The 10,407-nt window shown below is 36.3% G+C and overlaps 1 protein-coding gene across 1 annotated transcript; it reads left to right on the top strand.

The window, feature by feature from the left end:
* Window positions 1-3,054: 3,054 nt before the first annotated feature.
* LOC143469313 (tetratricopeptide repeat protein 29-like) lies at window positions 3,055-7,323 on the top strand. The gene is made up of 10 exons (XM_076966970.1): window positions 3,055-3,616; window positions 3,863-3,980; window positions 4,364-4,505; window positions 4,738-4,819; window positions 5,095-5,280; window positions 5,473-5,590; window positions 5,831-6,002; window positions 6,267-6,482; window positions 6,672-6,897; window positions 6,998-7,323. Exons 1-10 carry the CDS (start codon window positions 3,553-3,555, stop codon window positions 7,090-7,092), a joined length of 1,419 nt encoding a protein of 472 aa, XP_076823085.1. The 5' UTR covers window positions 3,055-3,552; the 3' UTR covers window positions 7,093-7,323.
* Window positions 7,324-10,407: the final 3,084 nt, after the last annotated feature.

Raw genomic sequence — 10,407 nt, 5'->3', positions numbered from 1 at the left:
TTGTACTTTCTTAAAAAAGGACTCGAGTTAAGTCAATTTTTGGAAAAAAGTAACTGGACTCCGACTCGATTCATTACGACAATGACTGCTAACTGAAACTTCTCTTTCCAACCATTTGCTAAGAAGAAAGCGAAATTGTGTTGTAATGAAATGGTTGTATATGGTACCTTAACCTGTAAGGTTGAATACTTCACTACAATGTTTGTCAGTTGAATTGTTTATTGCGCTCGATGTTATATGAGTCTTCGAAGGTCGTTGTCTGCTTTTCTCAATCTTAGAATTAATTGTTCACCTTAACGAATTATTGTCTTGTGATGGTGACAACAAATTTGTCTAACTAGACACTGAACTTCTTCAAATTGAAGTCAAGAATGGTTACACAGGAATGACAACGGCATATTCTGATTATATTGAAGCTTCTTTGAACGATTACATTTAAATAAAACATTGACTCAGCAGCTACAGCACAAGGCTGCTGTAGCTGCAAACACGTTGCAGCTAATAACTTAATACACGAATTGATTGAATGACTGCGACTGACTCAAGTAATATAGGCATGCACAATTGTTATGTCACGTTTCATGAAGGCGGTTTCCGTAAACAAAACAGTATAATATCGTCACAGTGTGTTCTCAAGCTGCAAGTGTGATTCAACCATTCAAAATTCGGTAGAGAATTAAACATTAATCCGGCATTTTGCATTTCAGTTAGGACTTGATTTATAAATTAATTTGGGATTAGCTTAGTCTAAGTTTAGTCAGAGTTTCTGTATTTGATCGGTCAGTCATTAAGCCTCGAGTGATGTTAATTTACGAAACACTTTAGTGGCCTCGTGTGGTAAGTTCCGATAATGGGGATTTTTTGTTGTCATAACAACTTCTTTAACTGACTTTCTTTTCTCCCTTGATGAAACCTTATCTTTGGAAATTCAGCCAAAAAATGGGTAAAATTTAGTTTAACAAACGTTTTTTAAAACTTTTGGATTCAAAAACATTGACGTTAAATAGCTTACGTTTTGATTAACGTGTTGGTTAAGTACAGAATTGTTTGGACATAGCATAACTGCTGAACTGGCCTATTAACATGCTAGGCCTACTACTGTTATAGGCCTAGGCCTATGCACTACTTTCTACCGTGATATATCGGTAAGCTAACGCCGTTGAAGGAAACAAGTCTTAATAGGGGTGACACAAGCTAAGTCGAGTCATTTCATAATTACATTCCCAAGCCTAGTCAGTAGCCTATAACGTTTATCAAGTCCAGGTCTTTACACATGCCAAGTCCCTATAGGAAAGAGCTAGGCTAGGCCTAGCACTAGCCCTTTTCAGTGGCAAGGTCTTTTTGATTGCCTATACTTAACAATGAAAATTTCTGATCCACTTTGATTCTTTTTCAAACTGCAAAAGTTCTGGGCATCGGCTTGCTAAGGTTTTGTTTAGATGGGTAGCATATGAATTACGTTACACAGTAAATGAAGAATATTGAAGAAAAGTTGTCTAGTTCTTTTTTACAGTACTTTGAATCCTATGCAGGACCAAACCTAGTTTTGTTCAACATGAAGTCATGTTACGTGGCCAGCGTAGCATGTGACGCGAAATGCGTAAAAGTTTGCATTGTATCTACGGTGCAGTACACATGTAATTTTGCCTTGCATTTCAAGCAAAATTTTAAAAAATAGACTAGCAGTAAATAATAAATGAATTACCATAATTACATACGCTGCAGATACCACATAAACCTTTACGCATTTCATGTTGCATGCTTTGCTGACCATGTATCTAGACGTCATTTCGGACAAGTCCAGTGTATAGGATTCAAACTGCTGTAACCAAGGACTAGGCAACATATATTCAATAGTATTTCTTTATCGTCAAAAGAAATTCATGTGCTATTTGCCTAAACAAAATCTTTACAGTTCGATGCCTAAAACATGTGCAATTTAAAAAAGAATCAAACTCAGTTGACAATTTCCATTGTTAAGTATCAGTGATTAAAAAAAATCTTGCTATCCAGAGAGTAACTCGGAAAGGGTCTATTTAAGATATATTTTTCGATTTAGGTTAATGATAAACGGCTTTCTGAATGCTCGACTGTAAATATAAGCATAAAATCTGATTTTATCCATTTCTGACACTTTTGCACATTCAATAGAATGTATTGCATTGTGATTTTTGAATAAATTATTTCAATAATATAACAACAGATTCTATAATGATTTGAAATAATTTGTTTTGTGGCTTGAGTCATGTTAACCGAAATTACCATGTCAACACGAGTAAAGTCGAGACTTTTTAAGCATTAAAACACAAGTCAAGTCTTTCCAAAAACCTCACTCAAATCAGACTCGGAGTCAATAACTCGAGTCTTTCCATTTCTGGCTACTGCTAGGCCATGAAATAAATAGGCAAGGGTAAGCAATAAGCACATACGGCAGTATTTGAGTGTTAGCTTGTGTGCTGATGGTTCATGAACACGGAGACATTAACGGTAGTCCTATGTCAACTGCAAAATTGAAGTTTTTGGGTCAGATAAAACGTTTCCTGTGCAAGTAATAGGCTTAGCATTAGGTGTTCAAAGTTAACAATCTGGCACGCACCTATCAGTAGCCTGAATACTGATTTACCGGTAATCTATTACAAAAACCAACAATATCGCATGATGCAAATGGGAAAGGCATATGTTAGTATGTTAACATGAATTGTTGCTTTAGACCAAGTCTGTATTTCGTGGCAGGATTCATTTACTCGCCAAATCTTGGATGCGCACTGTGTTGAGCAATAGTTTTGTATGAATGATACGGCTCAAAGAAATTTTTTCAAGCCAAACTTTCTATGCAGAAAATATTTAATTGCAATATATAATTTTAATAGTATCTTTAAATGTTTGAAATCGTTGTTGTTTTCGGGAAAGCAAAAGCAGGAACCGAATATATTTTGTAATCATTTTACATTATATAGGTAAAATTTGAAATAATTATAATGTTCGAGGCTGCCTCAAAAAATAATTTTGTTCATACACACTTCATGGACTGATTGTTACACAAATAATTATAGTTCAGGAAGCTCAATGCTACAAACTAAGCAACAATCATTTATGTTTCGGCCCACGATTGTTTGCAATTTGGAAAAATGTTCAAAAACTTTGCAGCTTTTCATTGTTAGAAATAGACAGAAGACTAAATCGTACACCTATTTCAATATGGTAGACAGCTGCATAAAAAGGTTTATTGCGTTATTACCAGATGAGACTGCAAAACAGAACAACTCTGATTGATTTTGCAAGTTTTCGGTACCTGGTAGTGCTATATTTGGGTGTTTAATTATGAAACTGACTGGTGGAATCATAACAACAGCACAACTCTCTATAAACATGAAGAAAGCATGAGAGACCTGAAACTTTTATTTTGTCAAACAACTCCATATTTCTTTATTTCCAATTTAAGTTTTTAAACTTCTAACAGGAAGAGCAATAATTCAACACGACCATTTGTAGGGAACATTCTGTTACAGTTTAATCTTCTCTGCTGTTAAGATCCAAGTAAAACTTGTCATCATGACTACTCTGCCTGCTATTGGAAAAGGGAATGAAAATAAGCGGTCATCGGCCCGATCAAGAGGTGAGCAGTGGCTTTATAACATTGCTTAATTTGTAGAAAATTTATATATTGGATGTTTAAATATTTTTGATATGTTTTCTATATAATACCTGTAGTGGTTACAAATCTGCGCTATACAACTTACTTTAATAAATATCTCTATTGAACAATCCATAACTTTATTGCATACTTTTAAAGGTATATATATATATATATTCACCTGCAATATGAACAACAACTTTAATGTAAACAATATATTACTCCCAGGTTCATCACAAATTGCACAGAGAAGCACACGCTTCATGACATGGAGGGACCGTGAAACTTTAAAACACCAAAAAATCAGAGAGGAAATGCCAACTATGACCAAAGTTGATACATCAGTGTAATTAGAGTAATACGTATTTGCTTTACGTCATAAGAAGTGTTACTTACCAATTACCATAATCTACCATCTGTATATCGCTGTGCAAGAAATATAATGAATTAAAAGATTTCAAAAACAAGTTTGGTTGTCAACAATACCCTGGCAATTCTCTCAATACCCTGGGTAAAATAACATGGGTTTCGGGATAGACATACTGTCGAAGGCAAAAGGCGATCGAGAGAAAGGAACCGGCCGCCCTACTCTCATTAGTGTCATTGACCCAGGGCATTGAGAACCTTAACTTTTCATCCCCCAATGTTTGGAATCAAGTACGCGACCAACCTTCGCGTTTTAACCAGGCAAATGTAATATCAAATGGTGCAATTACATCTGCGTTTTAGATATCGAAATTCATACAAACACAATCTCTGCATTCAAATGTTGAAAGAAGGTTTCCATAAATCTTTTGAAGAACTCTTTAGTCTCATCGAACAACGTAAACAAGAACGTCTGGAAGCGGGTATTGACTCTGTCCTGTGGCAAGTAAGAGCAATGCTACCCATAACGCTGCTGTATGTACCTTATTCTAATAAATACAAAAATGTTTCTTCAAACTTAATGCTTAAATAAATTTCCCAAAATAAAAGCTTGAAGAAATTTTCAAAAACACTTTTAAGGAATACAAAAATGACATATTTCTGTGCGTTTAAGATTAATTTTATTGTGTCATTCCTAAAAACAATGTTGTGACATGTTAATTTGCATTTATTGTCAGGAAAAACCTCTCGATGTACAAGAAGAAAAGCTTGATCAGTTACTTGTTTATCTCACAAAAGCTGAAGCTGCAACAAGAAGTGGTGAGATGATTTTTACATTTGTTAACAAGTCCTTAAACAGTTCAGTTACTATCATAAGATTACCCCATTGAATTACGTGATGTGTATACTTGTTGAAACAATTTTATACTGGCTTGCAATGTATGAGGTAATACTGTAGTCTAATCATATAGGTCAAATTAAATTTTTAAAATTAGCGAATATTTGCAAACATAACACTGTTTTGTTCGGTCGTGTTAAAATACTTCGCAATTTCACCGTAGTTTTAACCACAAGTTTCTTATTTTCAATACAAGGAAAATGGGAGGAAGTTTACTCATGCAGACACAAGTTGGCACAGTACTTTCTAGAGACAGGAGATGGCTGGTTGTCCGACCATTTCTTTAAAACTGCCTTGGAAACCAGCCTGAACATCAGATTAGATGGCAGGAAGCGTGAGGCGGAGGCTCACTGTAATATGGGCTTGTCTTGCGAGAGAAACGGTATATAACATTTCTTGTCAGCGATCCTTAATGGTTGCTCTTTAGCTAGTTTTCTGCTCTGATCTGGTGTAATGACTATAATTTAAATATACCATTAGTAATAGTTACGTTAACCAAAGTATGAGTAACTTTCCAAAGTTAATGCTATAACTATGAGTTAGTCATCGCATCTAAAAGTGTAGAGCTTCATAGGCGATCATGAGGGCGCGTCTCGTCACTTGGAACAATTTCATCAGCTCAGTGTTGGCAGGGCTTGGAGAAATGATGATGACATCACACACTGTCAAACAGCTTGCAGACATTTATCGAGGTATTTTACCAATAGAAGATCGTTCATTGTCAAGCTGTATAGTGTATGCTGGTTTCATCAATTTCTATGAAAGTTATGATAGTTTTGTGTGGTGTAGTTGTATAACATGGCACAAATAGCCATACAGAAAAACACCTTCAAATATATTTTCAAACTTTGAAGTTTTGAGAACAGTATACTTAATATTTGCCTGATAATATGCTTTTAGGAAAAATGAAATATCACAAGTCTCTTTTGCAGAGTTTACACAACTCTTGCTGAAAGCAATCCAAGTGTACAAACCTGTCAGTCATTTTTACACAAAGCCTATGAGATGGCTAAGGAGGGTGACGACGTTTTACAGATTGCACAAGCAGCCCTAAAGCTGGGCCGCAACTATGAACAAATAAGAGACTCAGAAACTGCTATGGAGGTAACAATGCATTCTCTGAGCAAAGGCATCATATTTCTGTACAAAGCAATTGAATTTAACGCGGGAACATTTTATTATATTAATTGGTAAAATTCTCTTGGATCCTTGGAAAATAGTTCAAGTGAAATTGAAACCGAATTTGATGAAAATGAACTTCAAATTATGAAAACAACGTCGACTGTTAAGCTACAAATTTATAATGTACGAGGGTACGAAGGTACAACCTTCGAGCAAAGTTAGTGCATTAAATGTTTGCTTTTATAGTACCTGAAAAGCTGTCTTGAAGCCGCTCAGGCAATTGAGGACCAACATTTGATCGGCGAAGCGTGTGAAGCTCTTGCCAAATCGCATCAAACTCAGGGAAATGTCAACAAGTCCATTGAATTCCTGGAACTCTTTGTCGAAACCTCTCGCTCCGACGACCGAAAGAGGGAGTTTATTGATGCGTGCAATTGCCTGGGCACCATATACAACACTCTGGTATCGGGGCAATGAGTTTAAGTTTTTTTAACTTTAGACTAGTGTTAATATTAGGAAATATGTCGTGGAGTACAGTATTTTACAATCACTTCTGCCCCCTTGCGAGCAATGATCTGTACGATAGAAACACCACTAGGTGTCAGAATTGATTTAACTCTGGGTAGTTATAAACAATCGGTGTTATTTTAGGGTTATTATGAAAAATCAGTCAACCACTATACGTCCGCATATGAAACCTCAAACGAAATTGAAGTAAACAATGAAGAATCGAGCGTACTTCTCGGCGTTGCCAAGGGTAACCAGCTTCTAAACGATTTCAAAGGGAACATGGAAATACCCGAACCATACATGATGGCACGAATTGTCGGATGGAAAGATGAAAGAATAAACGATTTTGGAAAAACAATCCCTGCGCGTGAGTCTCATAAACAGTATCGCGATCTCTATATTTACTGTACATGCCTAAATAGTCGTAATTGTTTATTTGCCGTGACCTTTTCTGTCTGTGCTTTTAGCTCAGGTGCGTCCTCCGCCGTCGCCCGAAAAGGTTCCAGATCCAACGCAGCCTTACAGAGAAGCCGACCCTGAAAAAGCATTATCATACGCATAATTTAGCTTCTAGTAATTTCATAGCATCTCGTTGTAGTTTTCAATCCTTTTCTCGTTTACGAAAGTGTTATTAAGTTTTTTTTTGCAGTTCCACATTTTCTTTACTCGTCTCTCCACTAGCTTAGCTCTAGGTAGCGCCAAAGAGTGAATTTTCCTCGCTCTGTCCAGTTTCTGTTTACGCAAAATCATATAGTTTTTGAAGCTCGTAAACCCAGAAATAAAATATTTTGAACAATTACTTGTCATCTTGCTATTCAGTGTTTAAGTTTTTTGAGACACTACGCGTGTTTCCGTAAAAACGTCACTCCGTTAAACAAGATAATTTTTTAGCATATTTGTCAGTACTGTGGCATTAAGGCGTCTAGTTGAATTAAAAATTTCTCCTCAGCCCATCAAATGATATTATCACTTGACGGAATCATCAAATTAGTAGTCATTTGAACGTTCCTGTATTGTCGGATCGGAGCCAAGGATGTCGGATATCACCAATCCCATCTCGCGTACGTGATGAACTTTAAGTGAGTGAAAGCTGATTACTGGGACCTTACCTGCTTTCGGTTTGTTTGAAAATTAATATTGCATAGTTTTTACAGGCTTCACCTGTCGTTAACGCATCAAATATTTATCGGCTTCCATGCAGTTTTCATTTATTGCCATGGCGACTGGGACATATGTTTTGCTGGACGAAAACAAGCCCCATCATAAGCCCTACGACAGAAAAAGTCCCCGAAATAAACGTAGCCTCCTTCTCCGCTATCACGTGATCATATCGATCACGTTTAATTATTGATGAACGTTTTATGACGTAATGGCATGTGCAGCTCCTATACTGCGGTGAAATGCATTGGATAAATGCAGGGCGCAGCCAACTGGCATCAGTAATTGCGTTCGTGGGAATTAATATTCTGCGGCGATGTTGATTTCCAGGTTATACGACATCACCGCAGTTAAAACTTTTGCTTTTTGTGGAGAAAGTTGTTTCGTCCAATCACGACTAGAAACTCAACTTCTTTTCGAACATTTTCACTCCCGTCTCCAATACATTCATCACAACGGCGTGGTACAGCGTCGAACAATAGTAGACATGCACGTACATCTCATTTAATTTAAACGTTTGGGTTTCATTCGGTGTTGTCAGCTATTGAGGTAATGGGCTTCTTTACAAAAAGATTTCTTTCGTTATGCAATTGATTCCCCCTTTCCAAAGAAGCATTTAATATTTATTACAAATGTTCATGCATTTCGTATGAGCTTTAAATATTTTATAGAACATTTACTTAATAAAATATTGAAGGACACAGCATTCAAATTTGCACATTTAAGCATTTTGCAAATCGTTAGAAAGTTTGTTTGCAACAGGCTGCATGAAAATGCCCATATAGCCTATTTGTGTTGGAAAAACTATTCAGCAACATAAATCTATTAACTTGGTCGAACAAAGTGCTTCGTATTGAGATATTATCACGAAGAAATTGTAAATTTCAAAGGCTAGAAATGCAGGTAAAAAGAGAAATACGTATGTACTGTAAGTCATTTCATGTCTTTTATAGATGGATTAATGTACAGCAATACAATTTTTTACAGAAATTACGGAATAAATCTGATGTAGCTTTGCAAAGTTATAGACAATGTTTCTTTTGATCAGCAAGGATATTTGCGTACGTTTGCGATTTTACGGCAAGCAGGATTAAGTGCTTTGCCATCCGAATACAAAATGACTTATCGACAACGAGATACTCTCTGCATGATGACGAATGCCAAGCATTGACAAAAACGGCTGAAACGTCGATGACGCTAAAGCGCGAAATATATTCTGGAAAATATCAGTTACAAATTGACTGGTAGTTGTAGCTTAGAAAACCATCAGTGTTAAAACGCCTTCACAGGTCTTTCATGCTTTGTTACTTTACTTTTTCGGTATAGTAACGTTAAAATTATTACAGCACTGATAAGAATTTCTTCGTCAACGCACATTCTGATCTAAGTAAATACAACAAACAATTAATTGATGGAAATATTAAACACGCAAAGCATGGGAAAGTTTATTTTGGGCAATTGTCTGAAACTAGAAGTCATCGAAAAGCATTTAATGTTTATGGTCGTACATATCAAACTCTTTTCTTTCGGACCACAGACGTAGTGGGGTCACGTGACATTCGCGTGCCGTCTGCTGCGGTATGCCCTAAAGGCCTTACTTCTATTCCAGGCGTTCTTGTGAGTCGGCGTGATGCTAGGTGCGTTTAAATTCGACGGCACAAATAGAATTAAATTTCAAGATTCAATCATTCTGTCATTTGTCCCTTTTATGTTTCCTGATTACTTAAGGCCACTAAGAAACGCATTTTTTGTCTTTGTTACGCTGCGCGGTCAGTGTTATTTTTTATGTGCCATTTTTTTACTTTTATTTTTTGCTGATTCGCCCGAAACAATTTACGATCGACACGTGCTTAACTTCAAAGCTTTTAACAGAGTACAACGGGTCTGGCTGAATTAATTCCACTTGCCATCGAAGTGATTTTACACTGTTATTTAGCGAAAGTACATGAAAGTCCGCCCCCGGTATCATTTGCACCACAAGGCAATTTGTATTATAAAGGTATCATTATTTTACAGACGAGAAGTTTTGGGTGGATTTTAATGACACATTCCGAAACAATTTGTCGACTTTTACATTGTAAACATATAGGTTCAACAAGTGCTGTCACGAAACTTTTACGTCTTCCCCTTTTAGCACTAAAGGCTAACAGTCACTTTTACCCAAGTAATCCACGCGACAAAAGGCCCGTGGCAATTTAATGAGTTACCAAAAAGCCTGGACGCTAGCAATTTTTCCAACTTTGTCAATCGCTTCTTTATCATTGTTGTTCCAATTTACACGTGACCATTATTATGTCATTACACAGGTCGTCTATATAACATCTTTCGTTTAAAAATTTGGTAATTTATTTGTCGAATTTTACCTCTTCAAAACTTTACAAGAATTCTTCGATACCCGTGGGCCAAGGGTTCCTAATGCTTTTGTTACGTCATAATGGAGCGATCGTTACTAACGAGATGAAAGATAATCGATTTGTGTGGTCACAAATGACAGATTTTAGGAGAGAAAATGTTCTTTTAGTATTTTAGGCCAGGCCTTAAGTCAAGAACAATTGTTGTAGTTTATTTCCCATTGAAATATTGGACCTGTTTCATGGAACAAATTACTAAAAAGTGGTTTCGGGAAACCTACCACGACGCGAAACTCAGTTTAACTTGACAGGCTTTGATTTTTAAAAGCATCTCAAAATACATGTAAGCAAATTTTAATTCTAAGAAA

This window comes from Clavelina lepadiformis, chromosome 1 (assembly GCF_947623445.1).
Source record: "Clavelina lepadiformis chromosome 1, kaClaLepa1.1, whole genome shotgun sequence".
In the NCBI taxonomy this organism is placed as follows: Eukaryota; Metazoa; Chordata; class Ascidiacea; order Aplousobranchia; family Clavelinidae; genus Clavelina; species Clavelina lepadiformis.
Note: the sequence above shows the minus strand (reverse complement) of the source record. Positions and strands in the feature narration are given on the sequence as shown.